At 33.2% G+C, this 27,560-nt stretch overlaps 1 protein-coding gene across 1 annotated transcript in view; it reads left to right on the forward strand.

The window, feature by feature from the left end:
* Positions 1-8,947: 8,947 nt before the first annotated feature.
* The window catches only part of LOC148281667 (protein groucho-like), a gene marked incomplete at its 5' end in the record, with an annotated part of 35,536 nt that continues 16,923 nt past the window's right edge, over positions 8,948-27,560 (forward strand). The window contains 7 exons of the mRNA XM_088226336.1: positions 8,948-9,045; positions 9,724-9,787; positions 12,032-12,076; positions 12,921-13,103; positions 17,572-17,604; positions 19,370-19,504; positions 24,292-24,399. Coding sequence (XP_088082462.1) covers positions 8,948-9,045; positions 9,724-9,787; positions 12,032-12,076; positions 12,921-13,103; positions 17,572-17,604; positions 19,370-19,504; positions 24,292-24,399 — 666 coding nt within the window. The remainder of the gene's footprint in view (positions 9,046-9,723; positions 9,788-12,031; positions 12,077-12,920; positions 13,104-17,571; positions 17,605-19,369; positions 19,505-24,291; positions 24,400-27,560) is intronic.

Raw genomic sequence — 27,560 nt, forward strand, 5'->3', positions numbered from 1 at the left:
TGGGGTAGTGGGTTGCGGAAGGGATGCTGGTCCAAGACATAAAGGATTTTTTCTATTTTCAAATTATAATACTCGTAATACTTTTTTTTCATTAAAAATATATATTTCGACTTTTTTAATAGTTTACCATCAGGAATGTTCCTCTTAAGTTTCGCGGTGTGGCCTTGAAACACTGATGACGCAGTTCTGTTAGCAAGCAGCAAGGCTGATTTGCAGCAAATAGTCTCTAGAATGTATGATGTATGCCTGGAGAGCGAATTGGCGATGAACGAAAGTAAGTCAAAAGTGATGGTATTTGAAAGGGGAAGTGAGGTTACTGACTGCATAATAAATGTAAACAACGAATGTCTTGAGCAAGTGGAAGAATTTGTGTATTTGGGAAGCACGTTTTCAAGAGATGGAAGAGTAGAAAAAGATGTTGAAAGGATAGTGAGTGCGGGCAACAAAATGAATGGAGCACTAAGCACAGTAATTCCTAATAAAAATATGTCAATCGAAGCTAAACTGGCAGTGCACAACGGAGTATTAGTCCCAACACTTATGTATTCAAGTTAAACATGGAACTGGCAGAGGAAGGGTGAAAGCCGAGTAGACGCGGGTGAAATGCGATCTCTTATACGAATGTGTGGAAAAATCAATGTATGTCAGGGTTACGAATTATGAAATCAGGCGAGAGTGTAAATCTGAGTCAAGTATAATTGATAATATTAATAAAGGGTCTCTGAGATGGTTTGGTCACGTAGAACGAATGGCCGACGAAAGAATGGTGAAACAAGTATATATGGCGAAAATGAACGGTAACGTGAGACGAGGGCGACCAAGGAAGACGTGGCATGATCAGATAAACCAAAATCTTAAGTCTGGTCATGTCAAAAGCAGACAGAACCAAAGGGTATGTATGCCAAGATGTACGAATGTAGAAGAAGAAGGAATATATGCCAGGATAGACGTGTGTGGCGGTCCATTCCCTCTGCCTACCCCTACGGGAAATGGCGTGATGGTAGTAGTAGATACTTGCATTGTAAGAAAAAGTCTATGTATAACAATACAATATGATATTTTTATAATTTTTTTTGGCAGCCTCCGTGGTGTAGTGGTCAAGACGCTTGACTCACACACGGAAGGTTCCGGGTTCGATTCCCGGTGAGAAACACATAAATTAAAATGTGATTTTCATCAAGCCGGGTGTTCTGTGATGTAATTCACCACTGTAATTGGGCCTCCTAGCTTGTTGTGCTGCAAAAAAAAATTACTTGATAAATTTCAGTAATCACGATCGTCATGCAACGTCTTCCACCGGCACCCTGCGCTTCATGTTTGCATAATACGAGTAACACTCATCCATCTACTTGTTTACTAATTTGAATAAAAAAATGAACAACGTATTGTAACTGATAAATCCAATCTATTTTATTTATCTTTTTGTACGTTTTTCGAAGATTATTAATATTAAAATCTACAATTAATCATCATAATGCACTTGACATATATTTTGGCTTCTGTCGTATAGATAACACGTTTAATTATTATTTAAGTATGGCAATTTAAGTGTCCGAAATGTTATCTCCGATTAGATTTTTTCGTAATTTTTTGGTTATTTATGGCTCCAAAATATCTATCGGACCTTTGTGTCGGGGAAAATACATATCTTAGAAAATTTACCCTTAGGGCAGCATTCGACTCTGGGATAGGAAAACTTGTCTAATTTCGGCGCAGCACAACCACTAGGGTTGAAGACGTGCTTTTGCTGTGGCCGACCCTTTTACCTGCAACCAATGCCTTCACACTTGCATATTAACAGTCAGTCAGTTTAGATCTAATCTCAAATCGCTCTTCTTTAGTTTATAATATCTTTAATTTTCACATTTGGCAGTTTATTGGGTGGAGTTTTTATTATTACAGTTAAACTCAAATTATCCATTTCAAACAACCATTCAATTGAGGAACGCTTTGAAAGAAAACGCAAAATATATTCTAAGATCACTTTTTTATTGGTTTTAAAATAATGCAGCTAGTTGGAATCATATTAAAAACTTACTTAAACATGTCCAGCAAAGTTTGTTATTTGTTATTATAAAATTCTTAAGGTATATAAATTTTAAACTTTGATTCAGTTATGAATTTTTAAATTACGATTTTTTACTAAAAACATTAAATTTTTTAAAACTTAACGAAAGAAGAAAAATTATAGACCTTTTAAATTTATTCAAAAAAATTTCAACGCTTATCAGTTTATGGTTTACCTCTTCGTTCTAATTCTCAAGGCACTCTCTTAATACCCATCCACAATTCCTCTTTCTTCTCTAACTCATATAGTGTCCATGCGGCTCGACTGAGGAATCATCTCCCATCCACCATCAAAGATGTTACTACATTATCTCTGTTTAAATCACGTCTGAAGAAACATCTCCTTTCTCTTCCTTAATCGCTCCTCCTTTCCTTTTTCCTCTTTTCTCTTTTTTATATTTTTTCCTTTTTCCCATTGAGTAATAGTTTTGATTTAAGGTAATTTATAAACAAATACGTTTATTTCTATCTTTATACATCATTAGCTTTTTAATCTCTATTTTCTATTGAATATGTTTTGTAACTTGAATTATAAAAATAAAACTATTATTTTATTGGTTACAAAAAGTTAAATAAATAAAAACAGATTCTTTTTTAAAACAATCCACAAATTTATTAAATTAACCCTTTTGGATTGGAAAACAAATAGTAATAATTCATAAATATGCTCAAAAAATATTAAAGTAAAACCAAAAAAATATAGAAAAAGATAATTATTTTCCCCGAGCGACAAGACATTACCTTGTCGGTATGTTTCATTTATTGAAAAGTGAGTTTTTTTATGACTGTCTTTGATGTAGGAACACATCAACCGAGCTGTCTTTCGATACTTCATTGTAAAGCCTGGCAATTCTTGGTATTAGTGAAAAGAAGCCAGTCAGTGTTGGATCTATATTTTCCCACATCATATAAAGCGTTAGTGATAGTATTTCTGTGTTGAATTTAATTTGACTTAAAATTGAAGTAATACCAATGACGCATACTTAAATAGACACGTTACAAGCGCGTTATATATGGCATTCAATTCGTGGGTTATTTCTTTTCTTGAATCTCTTTGCGCATAAATATTTGCGTATATATCATGATTTACCATCCCCTTAAAAATATTGTTGAGGGCAGCTCAATATTTCATCGTGATAGTAGAATAACGACGGATGTGATCTAGAGGCTTGTCAGCAGGTAGAAAAGAAAGATCAATGAGGAAATTCAGTGTCTTCTTTTTTTATTTGTTAATAGAATATTAAACTAAGACAAAAAAAATATATATTTTTACCTATCGTATTATCAGCGCTATGATTTTTTTTAAAGTTTTGTATTTCTGAAATAACTCCGCGTGTGACGTCAGAGGTTTTCTCTAACAGTTCTTCCGACTGGTTTGTTTACGGTGACCAAACCGGATATCCTTCAAAGTTCTCATATCATTGGATGGTTCATACGAACCAGTGACGTCATTCAAAGTAGTGCGTTTTTATTTAAAAAAAAAAATTTTTTTTCGTACATTTTTAAGAAATTTTGCATTACAATTTAATGCTCTAATTTTTACCGCGCGCAAGAAAACATTTTTTGTATCCAATTTCCCGTAGGGCTGAAGTTCATCATTGAGAAAAAAATCTTTGTTGTATTTTTTTTCTTGCAATTGGCGGGAATCGAACAAATATAATGTATTTAACTAACTTAAGTATCAAATTATATACTTTTGTTTTATTGTAGAAATAAAATATGAGTGCTACTTTAATCTACAATTTGAAAAAAAATCAGTGGCCGGTTTCATCGCTTTCGTGACATCTTCGAGACTGATATTTTTTTTTTAATAAAATTAAATGTGTTTCTTAATTATTTATTTTCAATTTTGAAATTGGGCACAAATAAGCGTATTCTTATGTGCGCTCTAAACAAACTATGCTAAACAATCGTAAAGCGTCCTTGATGTGATTTTTTTTACAAAAACGGCGCTATGTAAATTACCCAATTTATTGTATATTATTATTTATAAAAATAATAATGGGCCCGCTGTATGTATTGTATTGTCTTGTAGAGGTTGCTTTTATAATTATATATATATATATATATATATTAATTTCACTTGCGACTTGTTTTTGTATGAAAAATTACGGATACCGACGCGACGTTCGCGTTTTTTTTCAATGGCATATCATTTTTATGACACTGATTTATTTAATAATGAATACAAAATTTAGATAACGCAATCTTCAAATAGTAGGTATTAATATATTCACATAATTTATTTTATCATAAATCGATAGGAATACGCAGACATTTTGATTAATTCTGGATTATAAGACGATTTACCGATAATGTTTTTCGTAAGTATTTTTTTATCGGGGCTGTATCGTTAAAGTAAATTGATGGAAGCATCTCGGTCTTACAATCAAGAATGGGTTTCTTGACGTTCGTAATATGTTATCGGCGAAGGTAACTTTTCAAATTGTCACACGAAATTTTTTGGTTGACATCCTCGGCGTCGGTATAATTTTGTAGTCATCGATAAATTCACTCACGGTTGTATGCCTGGGTTTAAAAAAGCTGTAATTATTCAACCTTATGAGGAGAATCAGTTTTGATGCACTTTGCATTCAGAACGTATATTTTTCATATTGGTTCTGTCAAGGCTAAAGTAGGGTTTACACGAGGTCAGCTTAATATTGTCTTGTCCCAGCATCGGATTTATTTTCCTAGCGTTAACAGGAATTTGCAGGACAGGACAATGCACCGAGACATTGTCCTAGAGATAGACAGGTAGGCTATGTCCGCTGGAATAATGAAAATGGCTACTTGCCTGCGCATTTTTTCTGCTAATCGACGCATATGGCGCATCGATTGCCAAATTTATAGGGAGAAACGGTGCAGAATCTTCTATGGGCGATTCAAATAACAATTAACACCAATTCCAATATATCTTGGTATAAACTAAATAATATTTTTCGCGAACTCGTGTCGTCGTGTATTCATTTTCGCAGCGTTCCGCGTGTGAACTGCGGTCAAATGGTTGTATTGTCCTGTTCTGCGCGGTCGAGGCTGTTCATGGAGCTGGGGCAGGAAAATATTGTCCCCGTGTGAACCCTGCTTACATATGATTTCACGATTTTCAGGATTAATATCGTTCGCTTTGTGGGTGTAGTGGTTAGCACACTATTGATAAATATATGTTTACTAGCGGACCCGACAGACGTTGTCCTGCCCGAATGTTGGTTTGCCTGCTATTAGCTTGGAAAAAGACTTTTCTTTGATTAGTAGGTACCTAGGTACTTGTTCCAAAACATAAAATAATTAATTTTCAAAATTCTTTCGGCAAATATCAAACTCGGCCTTTTTCACCAACAGGGGTGCACTTTATACATAAATGCGTATTTCAAAAATGTATTTAATGTCAGTTAATATTATTTTAGTTTTACCAAAAATCCAGAAACAATAAATAAATTGGAAGAAATTATAAGGAATATAGGGAAATAATCTGATTGGGATATATAAAAAGGGAATATTGTTTGTAAACATTTAAAAACAAACTTTTTTAACACAAAAAAACAACATCCTTCCATTTTTTTTGTTTATGTATTCTCGTCGAATGCAACCCTGGTAGGTCGATGAAAAAAAGATTTATGCTTCTAACTTTTTTTTTACAGATTCGATTGGAAATTTTAATATCTACGAACACGCGCAGCGCAAAGATCTACATTTCGCTGAAAACCGCACGTAAATCAGTTACGCTTTTTAAGAGAAGTTCAGTGACATCACACGTACAGAAGAATTATATATATAATGGGATAGAGAACTTTAAAAAATGAAATGTGGATAATAAGTGCCTTCGACAGGGCTTTATGACATGTCATCGGCTGGTATATGTGATCACTTTACGCCTTCACCGTTCTGCCCATGTTTGAATATCCATGTTAAGGCTGTAGTCTGGTAAAACGAACGCAAAATTAGGAAATCATACGATTTTGCCATTTCAAAAAGAGTGTTTTTTTTAATCGCTCAATAATAAAAAAACATAAATTAGATAAGAACAATATTTTTTAAAGGTATAAAAAATATACTTAAAAGTTTTATGTAACTAAAATTGTCTTCAAATTATTACAACAAATTTTAGTTCAATACTTAGTCTTTATTGAGATCCCAGATACCTAAGTTTAGTCTAAATTTGAAATGGCGTAATGTGCCGGTCTAAAAGTAATAATATTTTAGTTTCTTAAAACTTTTAATTATATTTTTTAATAAAAATACCTTTAAAAATTATTGTTTTTATCTAATTTATTTGTTTTTATTTTTTTATTATTGCGCGATTGAAAAAAAACATTCGTTTTAAAATGGCAAAATCCTATGATTTTCTAATTTTGCGTTCGTTTTACCAGTCTACAGCTTTAAAATCATCAATTCAATTTTCTCCTTGGCAAATGAATCAATAAAATGAATTATGCTTGCCGAATTAGCTATTGAATTTACCCATTCTTTGTAATATTACACTTCCAAAAAATAATCTGTTGACATTGACAATTTAAATAAACAATAATCGAATAACAGAAAAAAATAATGTTAACAAATCAAATCTATTTTTCTAGGAGTGCTGATCAGATTTTCTGTGTTGAAATAAAATATAGTGCCAAATAAATCCGAATGTTTTCAAAGACATTGTTTAATTTTTGTGGTGTGTTAGTATTGTCTTGAAACTTGTACTAGTACCATTACCCAATTGACTCAAGTATTTTTAGGTTTCTTAATGATTATAGTCCTGATATTATGGAGTCTTTTTGAAAGTTAAAGCATACATTTTACGCAAAATAATTATGAGACGAAGCCGAGTAAAACCAGTTATGTATAACCCGAATTTTGATCAGGTAATTAGAAAATATTATTTTTTTAATAACCTTTAGATTTTTATTTACTAATTACAGCCAGGTTCATTCCACTTCCAAAATAAAATAATGTTCAAATCTCAGTGTCGACAACTTCTCGATTTTCCCCTTTGGATTGATTTCAATATTTGATACCTCTTTTCAATGAAGATTAAGTTGTTGAGAGAATATGGAGATTTAGGCATTTACAGAGCTTGTGATCTGTCATCGGCTTAAGTGATCACTTTACGCATTGTAACATTTATCATTCTGCCTATAGTTAGATGACTGACTTGATTTTTCGATTCTTCATACTCGTATATGCTTGGTTTGAATATTACAATCTCATGCGTTTTGGTTTCTCTATATAGAATGAAAAAATATAAAAATACTAGTGACATCTATATTGTTGAAGGGGCAAGCTTTTATAGACATGAAATCTTTATTTCGGATTTGTATTATTTATTTTTTTATTAATAAAACAAATAATATATGAACAAGATATTATTTATTTATTTATTTATGCATATTTTCATCTTACAAACTATAAACAATAATAAAAATAATGTGACCTCACTAGGGTTACCCATGCCGAGGACACTTAAAAATATACTATTTTGAAATGCTTTTACATTTGAGAATAAACAAAGAAGACTAACTTAATAAACAGAGATAAATAACAAAATATTCAGACTGTTTTAAAAACTAGGTATATATGTACATCTATATTATTTACATTACAAAACGCACAATGAAAATAACAAAAACCTAACATAAGCTATACATTTGTGGACCAGTTGATTCAATATTGGTTTGGGCGAATGAGACAATCCATTTTACTTTTACCCAGCTCCAGTATCCATTTTTTTATAGCCTTTTTAAACATTTTCTCGTTACTAATTGTTTTCATAGATAGTGGAAGTAGGTTATAGATTTTAATTAAATAATACTCAAAATCCCTCTGTCCGAAAGTGGTTTTAGTTTGTATTTGTTTAAGTTGTCTTTGTGTTGAGGATCTAGTGATTATATTATTTGTATGTGATGTATTGTAGGGGTTATGTCTTTCATATATATATATATATATGTGTTAATTTTTTTTTTCGAATACAGTAGAACTCCGATTATCCAAATCAATTGAAACCGGACCCAATAGACCGAAAAAAGGGTCTATTCGAATTAATTACTGTATGTATCTTGAAAATGAAAATGAATGATTGAAAATGAAAAATGAGCTTTTATTTAATTGAATGAAAAGGCAACACTTTTACACGTTAAGCGTAGTTACAAGTGCTGTACATTAGTACAGTATGCACGTACCGTACTGTAAATTAAAGTTATTGCTTGCTGAACATCTCGGTCAAAGTAAGCTGTTTGACTGTCATCATCCGTTTTCAGGCAGCCTAGTCGTTATTTTGAAAATCGCAGTACGTTTCCGTCTTAATTTTTTTTCTGAAGTTCTGAATGCTATTGGGATAATTGGAGTTCTACTGTACATGATTTCAAAATATGTCGTCTTTTGCTTATTGAAACACGATGTTACATCACCGTTTCCGGAGGGATTTTTTAGCACAGTCCTTTAAGAGTTAAGAAAGGGGTGCTGTGTCGGTTTGGACATCAAAAGTAAATGGACAGTGAAAGAACCAAAGAACAGCCAAATAGATTTACAACGCGAATGTTTATGTATGCAGAAAATGAGGAAGACCAAAAAAGACATGACATGAGCAACTCCAATACTTTCTTAACGATGGATTTTCTGTCTATCCCTTACGAGGAAACAGCATGTTTTTTTTGTTGCTGCCTATTTAAAGTTATTACTTCTAGCCTTATCCAGCGCCGGATCTAACAGGATCTAGGCAACAATAAATTAATACGAGTGTATTATTCCTCCCCCCCTTGCAAGTGAGCAAGCGAGTGTCTGGTTTTTTGTACCAGCTGAACCTATGTTAGGTCTGGCTCTGATCTTATCCAATCTTCAGAGCATTTCTTTTTCTTCATATAGTATATCTAACATGTATTTTAAATTGTTTCAGGGTCCTCCAACTAGTGCAGGCCCCATCAAGTTCACCATAGCCGACACGCTGGAGAGGATAAAAGAAGAGTTTAATTTCCTTCAGGCTCAATATCACACGTAAGTCTTTTTCTTCAGAAGGAGAACATTTTAGAGAGGGGTGTATGGAAGTCTACACATTTACAGGACTTATGACTAAGTTGGAAGATTTGTATTGAATTTTAACATGTTTTTGGTTACATGGCGCCAATTATGCTGTCAATCAATATTTCATTTAAATATTAAGCATCTTCAGGGTCCATTGGTTAAACCTGAGGATGCGAGAGCACTCCCGCCCTACCTGAATAGCCAGATACATCGGGTTTGTAGGAGGAGAGTTACCAATAGATATGAAAGTACTCGCCCCCCACTCAGAGCACGGCTCTTCAAAGATTTCGGCTTTGAAAGCGAGAATTGAGTTACGGTGACCCGTCGCAATAGACAACACGCATCATGTTAAAAGTTGCTCCAGTTGCTAAGTGGGTTGCAAGCTCTTTGTGCGTGCTTCCATACTCAGTTATGTGAACTCCTAAGCATTTAAAGCTGTCAACTATCTCGATCTACCTCAGTCCATTATTATAGAGCGGCTGATCAGGGCCAGGATAGAATTTGTTGCACATAATCTGAGTCTTTTTGGTATTAATATGACTAGTAGAGTTTTCCTGCAGTTTGTCAACAATTTCCTGAAAATCACCAACAGACTTTTCAAGAAGCAATTCTTTGTTAGTATGAATATATTATATTGGTTTTTTTTTTCAGTTTGAAACTGGAGTGTGAGAAGTTGGCCGGTGAAAAAACTGAAATGCAACGACATTATGTGATGGTAAGATTAAATTTATTAGCTGTTTTATTTAATTCACATTATTTATTAATAATTCTTAATCATATTCCATTGTAATATTAACTTCTCTTTTCATATAATTTACATTCATATATATTATTAAAATTATTTATCTTAAATAAATTTATTTAGAATTTTATGGAATTCATTTGTTAGCAGTTAGGTTTTCGCTACTATCCGTGGCTCTTTTATAGGTCTTATCGGATATACAGATCTGGTGGCTTCCAAAAAGAATTTCAATGCTTTAAAAAAAAAAATCTGCTAATTGATTATATCCAATCAATTTAATCCCAGTCAGTGAAGAATTCACTTCCCTCTTTTCCTCTATCCAATGAAGTACATATTATGTACATCTAGATTACCTTCTTTCGGCACAAAGATGCCAAGGCTACCAGATTACAGAGAGCTCTCTCGGGCAGCTTTTCTCGCTTGGTAATGAGCATTTTTTCCTTTATGAAAATATAAGTTATCATTACCTAATTATCTCATTTTACATCAGTCTACCAATTTAGAAAAGTACAGAATGTTTAAAATGTTTCCTAGTGATTTAGATTTTCACCATCAAATAATTCAATATAAGTTAACTTTGTTAAAAAATGTTTGTTTTGTCAGCAGGTTTTATTTACATGTTTCATGAAATCTATGCCATCAATATACTTTTGAAATGAAAATAACACTTTTTAGAAAATTAATGATTTGAAAATATATACAAAAAAAAAAATAGAAATTTAAACATTCTTCATGAAGAAAGAAAAAAAATCTAATACAAATATAAGACTTAAAATTAATCTAAAAATTAAAATAAATTTAATACAGAGTAAAAATAAATCTAGTAATGAAAATAAATTAATACAAACGTCAAATTTTGCTCTCTCTTATATTTTATGTATTATTAGAATAACAGTCGATTTTTTTAATTGGCTCAAGTATTGTTAATATATTTCTACATATTGTTTATGTAATAGCTGTAAAAATCCCGAATAAACAAAATAAATAAATTAACACAAAATAAAAAGGAATCTTTTTGATCAACAAATTACAACAGGGATGGAGAATACCTTAAATAAGGGAATATGGAAGTCTAGGCATTTACAGGGATTATGACTTATCATTGGCTGGTTTAAGTGGCCACTTTATCTTTCAATCTTTTTGAAATCACACAAAATCATACTTTACTTTTCAATATGGTATTGATTAATATCCAACTAAAAGTTAGATAACGTCACCTGGGCTGGTTTTCTAAATGCTCTCGCGGTCATAGAGAATGCTTTTATAATGAGTATTTACGTTCTAAACACATGCTGTAAAAGTGGACATGAGATCTTTCAGAATAGCAGCCCTGAGAGTAAGAGACTCCACCTGTCAAAAGTAAAAAGCTGTGATTCCAAGTGAAAATAAAACCTTCAATGAATGGTTGTATTTTTAATGATCAGGTGGAACTTAATTATATTCTTAATATCCAAATGACTTCACATGTTTTTGATAGTCTTACGTATAGATTATGTCATTTTGAACCTTATTCATGAAACAAAGCTAATGGTGAAATTTTGTTAGTGAACTCTCTCAGGTGACAGTATGTCAAAATCACAAAATTAATATTTTCTTTTAACTAATCAAATTTATAATAAAATAACCAAAAGTTAATGCTTCAAATATAAATTTTATATCAAATTTATGTTTGTCTAATTAAATTTTAAAGTTTAATTCGTTTTCACCCATTCATCTGATCCATCAAACTTAATCTTTTTAAATAGCTTATTTTTTTAATGAATAGCAAATGCTTTTATTATTATTTTATCATTTTTACTGACAAACAAATTGTGTTGTTTGTCATTAAAATATTAGCACTTTTTTTTATTTATATCTATCGTATTCTTTCAGTAGGCTTTATTGAAATTTAAAATAAAATGTATACCCACACACAGGCCAGGCCTTTTTGGGTTTTTTTTTTTGCTTATGTAATAGTGTGTTTTGTATTTATAACTTTTGTGTATCTGTTTTAAAATGCAAAGAAGAAATTATAATAAATAAAAAATAAAAAAAGACAAAGGTACATAGCATACTTTTTTATTCTTTTTTATCACTCTTCTATTGTTTCTATAATAAATTAAATGATCTTCCACCAAGAATATCTGTAACAAATTTAAATATTTTATTATTATTACGATATTTAAATTAAGCATGTCATTAAAAATATTAAATTTGTTTTCTAAATTTATTTTTCAGTATTACGAGATGTCATACGGGTTAAACGTGGAAATGCACAAACAGGTAAAATAAAAATATAATTAATCAACAAGTTAAAATATTGTTTTAAAAATGGTGTTTTAACACTTCAATATTTTATCGTCCTTGGTCTGAGCACCTTTGCAATGCCCTATGCACCATGCTGATAAGGGAATGATGATAGCCCTGATGAAAAAGAAGCTTCTGTTTGTCGAATGGGATTGTGGCATTTGGAGAGATGGTTAAAATAATTTGTTTTCCCAATATACATAAGTTAATGTTTTCTAGGCGAGGATGATCTCAGCCACATATTTCTCTACTTTGAATGACAATGATATTAGCATGTATCAAATAAAGATATGCACAAATTATACATTCTTCAAGTGAGGAAAAATTTTTTTTTCTGTTTTTGTAAATATGTATATCAATACCAATTTTCTTTGTAAAATGTTTGTTCTAGTATATTATTTTTATTTGGTACACTACCAGCATTAATCTGGACGCATTAATCGTTAACACTTGGGCACTTACTAGACATAACTCTTATTCAATCCTAAACAGGCGTTGTACTGTTATATGAATCGTTGTTTTTATAAACATGTTTAACGCAGAAAGGAAACTGTTGTACCATAAAGCGCTCTATTGTAACTAAAATTACATGAAACGATGCACAATTTCCCACCATCCATATGTCCTTTCCTATAAAGGCATTTGAGAAAATGAATTATTTGGAAAAACTATTGGCCCGCTCTTTAAATGGTTTATTTTCAACATTATTTTCTTTCGTGGACAATTTACACGTCGGTTATTCTAGCATTTGAAATTTCCGCAAACGATATATTTTGAATGGATTGCCAATGTGGAGTGGAACAATAATTGTTATTTCCAGACTGAAATAGCCAAAAGACTGAACGCGATAATTGGGCAGCTGCTTCCCTTCCTGGCTCAGGAGCATCAGCAGCAAGTGGCCGCAGCCGTGGAGAGAGCCAAGCAGGTCACCATGACCGAGCTGAACGCCATAATCGGGGTACGTTTCAACTCCGACTTAGGCTCCTTCCCTCCGCTGCAATGGGTAAGCTTGGTCCGCCGCCGTTGCCGCAAACCTCAATCTTATGATGCTGAATTCATGATGGAGTATTTACTCACTACTTCATTATTTGACGGCTATAGCTGGCAACATAAGCGACAGATATTAGGATTTATATATATATTTATAGATAAATTGGGTTAGTTTCACATTTGTTTCTAAATTATCTCTTGAATTTCCCAGCTTCAATAATTATTATCTCCTAGGTTTTTATTGTTTGTGGTTGCTAGCTACCAGCCCTCAAATTATGTATGCATATTTTTTGTTTTATTTTTCAAATCACATACTGGATTCATCATCATAACTTTTGATACTTTTTGCATTATACATGAAATTTATTTATTTATAGTATCCAAAGTGTTCAAAAAGAGTGTTAAAAAAGAGACATATTAAATGTTGAATAAATAAAGGATTTCAAATTATAATAAAATAAATAAAACAACTTTGTTTTTAACCACTAATTAAAAATAAAAAATAAATTCCACCGACCGGTTTCAAAGCAAACAAGCTTCTTTGTCTTTTTTTTTTTTTCCACTCCGGTCAGTGGAAAAAAAAAAAAAAACATTGGTTAAAAACAAAGTTGTTTTATTTATTTTATTAAAATGAATAACCACAAAGTTAGTGCTTCAAATATAAACTTTATATAGGTTTTATATTACTTTGGGAAATCATATTTCATCTAAGTTCTTAGATAAATATTTAGTAAATATTTTTATCTTCCGGCACTTTGTAAGTGATTATCGAGAAGATAAAAAATATCCCCATTCTGGGGTTCTCTGTTAGCTGTAGAGGAAAGTAGACCAACTTATTCCCGAGGAATACAAACTCTTTACGGATTAATGAGAGGAATGGATGGACAGAGGACAACACATCTCATCACTCCTCGGATCACCTTAATGTCTCCATTCATTTTTACTCGAGATTTAAATACACTAAATTTACAAACAAACAATAATCAATAATCAAAATAACAAAAAAAAAGCTAAGGGAGAAATTAATTTATTAACATATGGTTTAATGAACCTTTCACAAAATTATAATAAAAGCAGTGAAAAAATTACATAAAAAGAAAAAAAAAAACAAAAATATAAAAAAAACTGCATACATTGTAAAGAGTATCAACAAAAACTAAATATAACATCTGTAACAAGTACAAATATTTACCTATATAATAGAAATGTACCTTTATCAAACAAACTAACAGTTACGAGGGGAAAAATAAATTTAAAAAAAAACTTGGGATAAAATGGATAGTTCGGAAGCTAATTTCACTACAAAACAACTGTTACGAAAAGTGAAAAAAAAAAACTAAGCTTGGAAAAAAAAATAGAATAATATAAAAAATATAAAGTTAAAAATTATCTTCGTTTTCCTTATCAGGGTTTGCAGTTTGATTTTCACTGAATTTTTTAAGATTATTAATGTAACGCTTTCGGATTTGTTTGTATAGATTTTTCAATCTTTGTCATGTATTTCTAAATAACATTGACTGCAGAAATGGCGTCATTTTGTTTTGCTTTTGATCTTTGAGTTCTTGTACTGGGAGTTTTTGCTCAAGTTTGGAAGAGTGTTTGGAGCACAACATTTGTGATACACGTTTATTGCAAAAAGCTATCCTCAAACCATGGTCTTCTGTGTCATGTTTTGAAAATAATGTTTATTTTATTCAACTTTTAATCTGCTCACATCTTTTTTGTACGCATTGCACTATAATATATCACGCATGCATATGTTTGTTTAATGTGTAGATAATTAAAATACCAGTGTTGTCAGCTATTGTAAATATAATTTTATTAATTTAAAACTACAATATATTTCGAATAACCATTCAGCATATCTCTCATTTTCTTGTGTCATGATGGCATTTGGCAAATTTGTCAAAAAAAACGTGTTGTGAAATGGTTTGTTTACAAGTACTATAAATATCAATGAGATATAATTAAATATTCATGTTACAAGCGCTTAGTAGATGGCATTTCAATTTGAGCTAATTGCCTTATTCTCTAATGGGCCTTTGTCATGATCGGACGTAACGCTACGCAGAAAATTTCCGTTGGATGTGATTAAAAAATACTTTTATTACATTGCAACTGTGAAAAACAGACCAAATATGTCAACTTATTTGTAAATACAATCCAATTGATAGAATGAATAGATAATTTGTTTTGTTTTTAAGTACATTTTTCACAATTTGACAACCAGTGTCTGCGCTAAGGAATATGTGTATATTATTTTTTTGTCACACTAATGTTTGCACGCGTATAGTGATTTGCTGTCTTTATTATGTCAGGCTAAATCTGTTGTAGTTTTAATATAGTAACTTTATTGGTTTTGAAAATGAAAAATAAAAGATTGTGCTTGAAATTCAAATTGCAATTTCATTATTTTTTTATTGTGGAATGAAATTTATTTTATGTAATCAAAAATATCAAATTTAAGAAAGAAATTGATTCCAAGTTTTATTTGTTGAAATTTTTTATAGAATTTCAGGAGTGAACTCTTATTAATTACACTCATTTAATTGAAGACCTCAGTGGATAAAGGTGTTATGTGACGAAAACAAAAAGCTGAGATATCTGGGGTTAATTTTTTAACACCGGTTAAATTGTTGATAACAGCTTCATTCGCTTTCAAAACCGTTTTTCTGCTACTTTTTGATGGTGTGAAAGGGCTGTACATGAAATATTCATCTATGTGAAAAAGTACATATTTTTTTTTTTGCATAATTACATTTTTTAACATTTTTTTTGCACCACAACAGGCCAGGAGGCCTAATTACAGTGGTGAATTACATCACAGAGCACCCAGGCTTGCGAAAAATCACATTTTATTTTTTGTGTTCTCACCGGGAATCGAACCCGGAACCTCCCGTGCGTGAGTCAAGCGTCTTGACCACTACACCACGGAGGCCGCCTAATGCTTTCATCCGCTCATGTCTTTAATTCACAGTCATTAAAAAAGTATGACATTTCAGAATCTCATAAATATCGTGGAATTAGGTATAATTAATTAGGATATTTCTTGTTTTGAACGCATCTTAGATTTTATGAAACATTAAAAACTAATTCTTTCAGATTTTCACTGCTATTTAGATGCCGTTTATCATGCCATCATGTTTTTTGCACTCTTTTCAAACATTCCATCATCGGGGTTGATGTTATTAGTGTTGATATATATGTAACGTTATATACTTAGGATGTGTGCCTAACCCTGATGATGGATGCTGTAACACAATCCGAAACGTCGGAGAAGAGTGCGAACGACGGATGGCAGAAAATTGTTTTTTTTTCCCCAAATATGTCAAAATCTGGTTGTGTTTTGAAACAGAATAATTCCTCTACACCATCGTCATATTATATCCATACCTATATTGAGTATCCCCTTGATTTTAACTTACTTTTATTAATTACAATTAAAAGACAAAGTAAAATCGTTTACCCAAATTCTATTTATATTTTGCAGCCAGATTGTCATTTTAGCTGGAATACATATTGGCTAGCCTAATTACGAAACGTAGAGCAAACCTAACCTAAGACTTTCTAAAATATCTCAAATCTTCACCAATCAATATGGCCGCTAAACGTGGCTAGGCATATTGTAAAATGACAAGGTGTTGGCAATGTTAGTGGCCTTTTTACAATACTGTGCCGTTTTTTAATATTTCTAGCCAATATGTATTCTCAACTCAAATGTTTGTAGAAAGGCTGGATTTCCTCCCTAGGGAGTTATTTAGATCTAAATTTGTTGCAACAGAGAGGGAAAACATTTTTGAGAAGGGAATATGGAAGTCTATCCATTTACAGGGCTTTATGACCTGTCGTTGGCTGGTTTACGTGGCCACTTTACACACCGTGTAACATTCACCATTCTGCCTATATTTATCTTCAACTCTTACTCCTGTTGACTTTTGTGAAGTAAATGAGCTGAAACCTTTATCATCTGGGTGAGATTCATCCGGCTGAACTAATTCTCCCACTAGGCAACGCCTGAAAACAATTTTTCATGTTACAGTTTTCGTGTTACACAGTGTGTTAAGTGGCCACTTAAACCAGCCAATGACAGATCATAAGCCCTGTAAATCCCTCCAGATAATATGTATCCTGGCTAAAATGACAATTTGGCTGCAACATATCTACACAATTTGTTTATAATGTTTTTTTTTTAACCTTCATTTTATCATGGTGACATGTGTTTGTTTGTTCATTGTACCCGACTTATTTGTAAAATATTATTTTTGTATTTTCTCATATATACAGGCATTGTATTTTCCTTTCTGAATTAAAATCTTTCTGCAATATGAATGTAGGATTATGAGAAAATATAATAAATGGAAAAGCGTACTTTGAATAGGTCCATCCTCATTGTGTATATATAATTTCAGCATGCATTCACTTGGTGTTTCACTAAAAAATGTATGTAAACCGAGTATATATATACTGATTTTTTCTTTCAGCAACAGCAACAACAGGGTCTTCAGCATCTCCTCGTAAGTTTCATATAAAATTATATACTTTGTAATTAATTTAATATTGGAATTTCATCCCCTAATATTGCTAGTGGATTTTTTTCTATCTGGAGTTCTGAAATGTTGAGAACGTTACGTCTCACTAACTGCTTTTTTTACATAACTTTTTTTTATAAATACAATGCGTTGTTTAACTATTATATTATGTGTTGTGTTACTTTCAAACAATTATTTATATTACTAGAAACATTACATTTTATCAAAACAATTTAGAATTGTATAAAAAAAAAATTATGTCAGCAATTAAAATAAAGTTATTTAGGCGATTTACATTACATTCTTTGTGCTTGTTTAAGTAGAAAAAATGTGATGATTAATGCAATTTTATTTTTCTAAAATGAAATGTATAAATTAACAAAACAAATCCATTAATAAGCAAAATAAAAACACTTTAATTGGGCATTTAAAATCTTTGCCGAATTACTAATGAAAGTTATTTTAGTATGTCAAAATTTTTACACAAAAGTTCTAGATTTAACCCTTGATTGGGTGGTATCAAAATAATAATATAGATATCTCAACAGAGAATGGTTAAAAGCCTTATTAGTCATTCTATTCATTCGTCATTTTTATTTTTAATATGTACAATCTAGGCAACATAGACAGCGTGGCTAGGGATTTTAATCCTTGGATAGTATTATGGGCTACAAATAAGAGTCCAAGGTTAATTCTCATTTTTTTCAGTTATTTACAACATACTGAAAATCACCTCCATATTAAAATATTAGAAAATAATTTATATTTTATGTTTAATAATAATTTAGAAATGTTTTAAAGGGACAAGATGAATTATGGTAATATTTACAAAAGTAGTTTTCAGGGGAGAAAATATAAATATGTTTAGTTTGTTATTTATTATAGAAAAGAATAAGTAAAATAAAACTCAAAATAGACAAGATGATATTCTTTTAAAATGGGGAACTGACAGACAAGATGCATTTGTTCATGCATGCAGAGCTGCTATACTCACTGTAGAAGACTAGTTTTAGATTTTTTAAATTGAAAATTTGGCATACTGGTCCTCAGTTCATTTTTAATAAAAACTGACCAAGATGAATTTTGGAAATGGGTTACTCAAATATAAAGTTTATTATAGAAATAAAAGATGAGTGATACTTTAATCCACAAATTTGGAATATCCAGTGATGATGAAACCAGTCATTGGATATTCCAAATTTGTGGATTAAAGTATCACTCGTCTTTTATTTCTATAATAAATTACAATGAACTTCCATCAATAATTTTCAATAACAAACTTAAAATGTTTCAAATATAAAGTATTTAAAAATTACCTTCTTCAAAATATTTTGACTCCATACATTATATTTTCAATGAAACCTTATTCTCTTTGTTGAAACATCTATAAAACATACTGCTAAAAGACAGGAGCTGTGGCGCAGTTGATTGGACGGCCAACCGTGAAACTGGCGTTGCGGGTTCAATTCCCGCTAGTTACAGAAGAAAATTTCCAAGAAAGATTTTTCTTAACTGGTCTGGGTGTCGCGGAATATTTTCACAACTTTCATATCTTTTCTTTCCCATCTGCTGACTATCATCTAAAGTAGAGGCTTATTGGGTTATTCCTTTAAAAAAAAAACCAAATAAAAAATTGGCGCTTTGTCGCTGTTCCTTAATCGGCAAATGACTACTAAATGGCCGCAATGTGGCGCCCGAATATAACGCGTGTGTGTGACGGTTGCATGGCGCGCACGTGGCTCGCATGCAGCAGCAGATGCACGCGCAGCAGCAGCAGGCGGCGGCCGGAGCCCTGCTGGCCGGGGGCCACCTGCCCGTGCACCCGGCGCCCCCCAAGCCCGAGCCCCCGGAGCCCAAGCCAGCGGAGGAGCGGCGAGCTCTGCAGGTAAACCAACCACCGATTCGATGCTTTGTTTTGTGTCTTGGCGGGTAAAGAATACAACTGTGTGTGAAATAAAAAAATAACAATCGGGTTGTGGTTCCGTGGCTAGTGTCCCGGACCTACGGATGAGAGATCCGAGGTTCAACTTGGTTCCCATTTTCTAGAAGTTTATTATTTACAACTCATTGAAAATGGACTTGAAATTGAAATATTTGGATAAATTACAAATACGCAAATATTTATTTTTATTTAATTGAATAAAACAAAACGGAACTCTGTCAACTACTACTACTACTACTACTACTACCATCACGCCATTTCCCCGTAGGGGTAGGCAGAGAGAATGGACCGCCACACACGTCTATCCTGGCATACACTCCTAGCCTCTTCCACATTCATACATCTTGTCATACATGCCCTTCGGTTCTGTCTGCTTTTGACATGACCAGACTTAAGATTTTGGTTTATCTGATCATGCCACGTCTTCCTTGGTCGTCCTCGTCTAACGTTGCCGTTCATTTTTGCCATATATACTTGTTTTACCATTCTCTCATTGTCCATTCGTTCTACGTGACCAAACCATCTCAGAGACCCTTTTTTAATCTTATCAATTATACTTGTCTCAGATTTACACTCTCTCCTGATTTCATCATTCGTAACCCTGTCATACATTGATTTCCCACACATTCGTCTAAGAGATCGCATTTCAACCGCGTTCACTCGGCTTTCATCCTTCCTCTGCCAGTTCCATGTTTCACTTCCATACATAAGTGTTGGGACTAAAACTCCGTTGTGCACTGCCAGTTTAGCTTCGGTTGACATATTTTTATTAGAAATTACTGTGCTTAGTGCTCCGTTCATTTTGTTGCCCGCATTCACTCTTCTTTCAACATCTTTTTCTACTCTTCCATCTCTTGAAAACATGCTTCCCAGGTACACAAATTCTTCTACTTGCTCGAGACATTCGTTGTTTACATTTATTACGCAGTCAGTAACCTCACTATCCCTTTCAAATACCATCACTTTCGACTTACTTTCGTTCATCGCCAATTCGCTCTCCAGGCATACATCATACATTCTAGAGACTATTTGCTGCAAATCAGCCTTGCTGCTTGCTAACAGAACTGCATCGTCAGCATACAACAAGCAGCTTACTGAAAAATTATCCATTTTTGCTCCAATACCCATACATTCTATCTCTTTCATACAGTTGTCCATGTATAGATTAAACAACCATGGTGACATTACACATCCCTGTTTCACGCCTTTTGAGATCGCAAACCAAGATGTAAATCCCCCATTAACTCTTATACACGCTGAACTCTCCTCATAGAGAGACGATACTGCACGTATAAGTTTATTGTTTACTCCATACTTTTCCAACACGCCCCACAATTTCATTCTATCTACTTTATCATACGCTTTTTGCAAATCGACAAATGCGCAGAATAGTTTTTGACTTTTTGCCAAAAACTTCTCCGTTAGCATTCGCAGCGCAAAAATTTGATCCGTGCATCCACGTCCACTCATAAAGGCTCCTTGCACGTCCCACACTTTGTCTTTCGTCATCTTTCTTACTTTCTCGATTATAATTTTCCCATACAGTTTACCGACAGAACTCAGAAGACTGATGGCCCTATAGTTTCCACATTCCGCACGAGATCCCTTTCCCTTATATAAAGGCATGACAACTGCCCTCCTCCAATCCAACGGCGTATGTCCTTCCTTTAGGCAGAGATTGAAAAGTCTGTGCAGCCATGTGCTCACGATCTGGCCACCACTCTTCAGATATTCCACAGCAACCTTATCATACCCAACGGATTTTCCGTTTTTCATACTTTTCAGCGCGCTCTTTATTTCTACCATGCTTATCACACATGACCTATTATCACTCGTATCTTCCTCTGCACAACCAAGCTGTTGCTCAGGGACACTTTCAGTACTTTCGTATACTTCCATAAAGTATTCCATCCATCTCTCTTTCACTCCTTCGTCATTCGTTAGCATTCGGCCATCTTTTGATTTTATCGCTTTAATGTTTCCACTTTCGGAGGAGTTCTTTGTCTTTTTCACCTCTTTCCAAAACAGTTTTATGTTTTCATGAAAATGAGTGGACAATTTTATACCTTCCTCTTCGTTTAGTCGTTTTTTGCGTTCTTTCACTCCATTCTTAACCAACCTCTTGCATACTTTATAACTACTTTTCGCACTTTCATACTCGCTGCTATTGATGTCACTAATTGATATAAGCTTCATCCATGCATTCTTTTTTTCCTTTACAAGGTCTTTAATACTATCATCCCACCATGCATCTCCTTTTTTTCCTCTTCGGGACGCCATTCCGCATACACTCTTTGCCGATTCACACAAGCACGATTTAAATCGTTCCCACATTTGGTCGATATTGACTTCTATTTCATTCTTTCCTAAACTTTCGGTTAAATCCCGTTCATACTTCACTCTTACATTCTCGACTTGCAACTTTTCAACCTTGACTCTAGACGAAGTTGTCACAGTTTTCGTTCGTGAGCGCCATCCACGAAATAGAATCACTCGTGTTACAACAAGAAAATGATCTGATTCCATTTCAGCGCCCCGAAACACGCGGGTGTCGGTTGTGTTTGTTCTTAATCTAGAGTCAACAACCACGTAATCAATTATCGTTCTTTCATTCCCTCTTTCCCATGTGTATTGGTGAATACCCTTATGTTTAAAAAAGGTATTCGAAACAAAAAGGTTCCACTCAAGACACACTTCGAGCAAACTTTTTCCATTTCCATTTATCCTAGAATCGCCATACATTCCAAGGGCTGTTTCTAGGCCATCTCGACGAGTACCTACCCATCCATTCAGATCACCGGCTAAAATTATTCTTTCATTCGGTTTTTTCCTCGCACATACTTCCCTTACATTTTCCCAGAACTCACGCTTCACATCTTCACCAGCCGAATCGACTGGGGCATATCCGATAATTAACATAATGCTCGTTATTCCAATCTTAAAGGTGATCCACATGAGTCTGGCGCTAACAAATTCATACTCACTCAAGCACTCTACCATTCTAAGAGAGAGCATCGCCGCAACCCCCCGACTTGCCCTTTCTGATTCTGGCACACCAGACCACAGCACGAGCGTGTCATTGTGCTCCAGCGATCCACTCTCCTTTTTCATGCTCTCACTTATACAAAGAACATCTAGACCCTTATCCTTCATACTATCACACAGTTCATTCATCTTCTTATCCATTCCTCCTCTTATATTCCATACGCCAATACGGCACTCCATTCTCCTCTTTGCACCCCCCCGAGAGACGCGGCATGATGGGTGGTGAGCCTTATCGCTGCCTACAGGCATTCTCTCGTCTTCCTGCCCTCCTACTTAATTTTAATATTTCGCATAACTACTTACATACTACCTACACTTATGATTAAAATATTAACTTACGCTCTTACAATACAACGGAAATACAATTATATTACTTAACACTAAAATACACACAAATATCAAACGCTTAACTTCACAAAAGTCACTTAGTACTAAAATCGTCATAAATCATCCACTCATTGCGTCCCTATTTCTTCCCCTGTCACCTTCCGCGCTTCCGTCTGCGGTGGCCGGTCTTCGCTGGCACAATTTCCAGATGGTCCACTGTAGCTGTAGAATCCGTCCGCTGCGGCCCTCGCCCGCCTGCACATGGTGCGGCGTGACCGGCTTCCGAGAACTACGGCCTCTGACATGTGTGGGTGCACAGGCGCCCGGCCCGGTATTGTGACTCTTCGCTTCGCTTTATGTTCCCGCCAAAATGGACACACAATTTTGTAAATTATTCTCATCACAATCGCATCTCGATTTTTTACAAATTGTCTTCCACTCTCGCGTATTAAAACATATTATTAAACGATAAACACAGGTCACTTGACATTTTTTACTGTTTCCATACAACTCTGTTTAGTTTGTTTAGTTTGTTTGTTCATTCACTCTTAACTTATTTAACTTGTAGAAGCCTCAATTGTCTTCTAATCTCACATATTAACAACAAATTATCACTATTATTATATTATATATAGATCACTTGACATTTTTCACAGTTTCCATACAAAATTTACTCATTTATTTTGTTTTTTCACTATTAATTTAAATAACTTGTAGGAGCTTCACACAACTGCGACCGGCCGGGCCGGCGCACCGGCTATTCTGTCAAAAATTCTGAAAAAGGAAATCGAATGGAAATAAGTCCGCATTATAGTATAGTGGTGGCGCAATATTTCATTGTTCTTAGACTGCACCTGAAGTGTAAAAACTGATCAGCTTACCTTTAACCAATGAAAGTTATCGAGTTAAGCTTAAATTGGAGCATCAATGCAGTTCCCTATGTAACAATGTAGTGCCCCATGCACCAGTGCAGTGCCCTATGTACGGCTGGGTGTGAATAGGGAAATGGTGATGAAATCGATGGCAGCTTTGAATCATAGGTGTTTCATCATCTGCACTGCAGAACCTACAACGCCTTGCTAGAATTAATGTTTCTGAAATTTGTCTTACCCATATTTTTTATTTAAAAATCTTTAATTGATTCTCCTGCAAAATTCGCTCGCGACGCTTTGATCATTTAGCCTTTTTACCGTCGATATAAAAATGAGTTGATTTGATTTTATTGAATTGAGTGCCATCTTGATAATATCTCCAGTTAGTTTTTCATTGTCTGACTGAAAAGATTTGAACGGAGACAAAAGAGACTGATTGTTTTTTTTTTTTCTGTTGCAATAATATTGCAAAATGACAATTTTCAGAGGAGTTCCGTGTCCCCAGCCGACCGAGACAAGTACAGATCGAGGTCACCAATAGAACCCGACCCTGCGGAAGTTAAACGAAGGAAAGAAGACAAGATGCTCGGTCACGTGAGTTCTAAACTGTCTTTTGTTTATTTTTAAAGATTACTTTTATTGGGTGTTTTTATTAATTATATAATTCATCGTAAATATTTTGCACAATTTTTGGTTTAATTTGTAAACAATTGTTCTTATTTCCTGCCAATACCAAATAATAAATTCTGTGTGAGAGGGGAACAATCGCATGAGTCAAAAAACTTTACAGGAGACAGTTTTATTGTGTATTAGATTATTTTTTAAATATTTAACGAGTGTTTAAAAAAAAACATTGTGATTGATGCGAGACATATGTACACTTTTTTTTCACCACAACAAGCCAAAAGGCCCAAGTACATGGTGAATTACAGCTCAAAACTCCCAGGCTTGAGAAAAATCGCATTCGATTTTTTTTTAAATCACTAGGAATTGAATTTAGAACCTTCTGTGCATGAGCCAAGTCTCTTAACCACTACACCACAGAGGCCGCTTATAAACAAAATAATATATTTGACACTCCGGAATGTTCCGGACGTTCAGGCATGTGCCTACGGGCCAGTAAAGTAGCTACATCCACAAAAAATGTTAATGAGGAAGTTCAGTGGTTTTTAAAAAAATATATATTTATACATAGCCATTATTAAACAATTTTTTTAAAAAACTTTTATGTAAAATATTATCAGCGCTATAATTTATTAAACATTTGTATTTCTGAAACTACTCCGTGTGTCAACAATATATATATTTTTTTTGAGTTTGTCCAAATTTTTTTTTCTACTCCGTGTAATACTCCGTGTGTGACGTTTCAAGTTCTCTTCCGCTTCTTCTTGGTCAGTTCAGCCCATTGGTCCGTTGACATACCGTAAACCGGAAATCTTTCACAACTGTCATATCATTGGCTGATTCATGTGAACTAGTGACGTCGGTCAAAGCAGTTCGTTTTTATAATTTTTTTTTTCTCATATTTTCAAGAAACTTTTCTGTACAATTTAATGCTCTAATTTTTGACGAGCGTAAGTAAACATTTTTGTCCAAAATTGTATCCATTTTCCCGTAGGGCTGAACTTCCTCATTGCAAAAAATTTCTAATTTATACCTTTGTGTATGTATGTTGTACTTCTGTGGAGCAAATTTTTATCAAAGTTAAAAATAGACTTACCTGTTTACCCCCACCTTCCATAGAATTATTAACCCTAATACTTTTATTTATAAAAAAATATTTATGTTTACTTTTTGTTGTTATTAGCTTTTGATGCATATTTTGAATAGTTTTGTATTTAGGCTTAAAGTAATGAAACAATATTATGTACATGATCAATTTGTACCTTTTTATTTTGTGGCTATTAACACAGTAGAGCTAAGTTTTAAGTCAGAACTGCAAGTTTTAATTAGTTTTACTCTCGTCTGTGTGAAACTATTATTTTTTTATCACAGATTTATTTGTCTTATCCCTTTGTTCCCTGAACATAGATTTGGTTGAGTTTTTGATCTTTTTCTTTTTGGATTATGTAATTTATAGCTAACAAATAATGATGTACGCATATCTTTTTTTTAAAGCTTTTTAGTGGTACAAATTTGAACCATCAGAGATTTGCAATATAAAAATGTTGTTTTTTTTCCAATACAATTTATTTAAAAAATAAATGAAAACCCCACCCCGCATTATAATCAAACCAAAAAAATATTTGATCAAAAAATAACTTGCTATCATAATTATAATATTGAGGTTTTTAAAGGAGTAGTAATTTTACACAGCCAAATGGGTGACAGCTCTATGCAAAACTGATCAAGAGTCATTTTTTGGAACTACACAACAGTCCCTTTAACCGAATTCGATGGGACTGATGAGGTTTTGATCAAACGAAAATTCAGTTCAACCAGAAAATATGTACATAATGAAAATGTACGGCATGGAATGAATGAAAATGAAAAATTTCTAAAAACACATTGATGTGTCCTGCATGATGGAATACAAAACGAAATCGAGGAAGTAAAAAAATGTGAAACTTTCTTTAGCTTCATATGAGAAAAACGTTTTTTTGAAGCTGTATTACAAAAAGTATTTTGGTGATTCGGCTGAGCCGAAAATTCGGTTAAACAGGACTGTTGTGTAATAAAATGGCCAAATATGTACCGAGAGTGATTAGTTACACCTGCACAAATTTATACCTTCTAATATAAGTGTACTTAACTATGTTTGATGTAAACATAATTTTTATATTTCTGAAAAAACAATACGCACTCCTAAGTTACCCAATAGTCACAAAATGATAATGGTATTTGTCAATTTCTTCAACAATAATTCTGGCAGTGAATATTTTTTATTTGAAATTTATTTATTTATAAACCCTTACGGATTACATTCATTTAACAAAATATTTTTTCTTTTTAAATTCACATTCTATGTTTGAATTTTAGGCTGTCTTTGTCTTGTACACATTTGTGTTCTGTCTAGTACATGTATTTATTTTTTTGTATTGTAGTGTATGTATAGAGTAGTTTCATAAAAGGGATTCGAGTATAACTTAGTGGAGTAGAAATTGGTGCAAATGAAAACAATATCGTTCAAAGCCTATGAATTACTACATTTATATATTTTAGTCGTATTACACAAAGTAAATATGTAGTTAACATGGAAAATCACAAAGTTAGTACTTCAAATATTTATTTTAATAATACAAACATTTAGTTGTAAAATAATGAAAACAGTAAAAAGTTAACAAATTTGTGTCAACACAATTCACGAATTAGTTTGCCAATCATATATACCCATTTTACCATATAGTCCAAAAGCCCACTGCTAAAATATCTACCTTATTGGGTACCTCATTGAGCTTATTATAGGATGTTAACCGACTAAGCTACCGTTTGGTGGTGGTCCAATCGGGGTATTTTAACCAGCTAGTTTGATGGTATTGGAGAAGCAATTCAAAGAGATATGCCAAGCGCTTTCGGCAAGGTAGGAATTGGCGGATCTACTTTTTGACTATATTGAATTAATCAATGGCTAACTGCTGCCACCGCTCAGGTACCTTACGAGGTAATCTTGACCAAAAACATGGGTTTTTTCGCTGACCCTGTGGGATAATCAAAATCGAACCTGATTTTTTCTTCTTGTTCCTTGTCAGGTGTCCCCAACGTTGACAATCATTTCTTGATTGAAATAATATTCAATGGTTTCCCATTGGCTTCTC

This window comes from Micrasema longulum, unplaced genomic scaffold (assembly GCF_059751315.1).
Source record: "Micrasema longulum isolate JH-2025_06_02 unplaced genomic scaffold, ASM5975131v1 h1tg000423l, whole genome shotgun sequence".
Lineage (NCBI taxonomy): Eukaryota > Metazoa > Arthropoda > Insecta > Trichoptera > Brachycentridae > Micrasema > Micrasema longulum.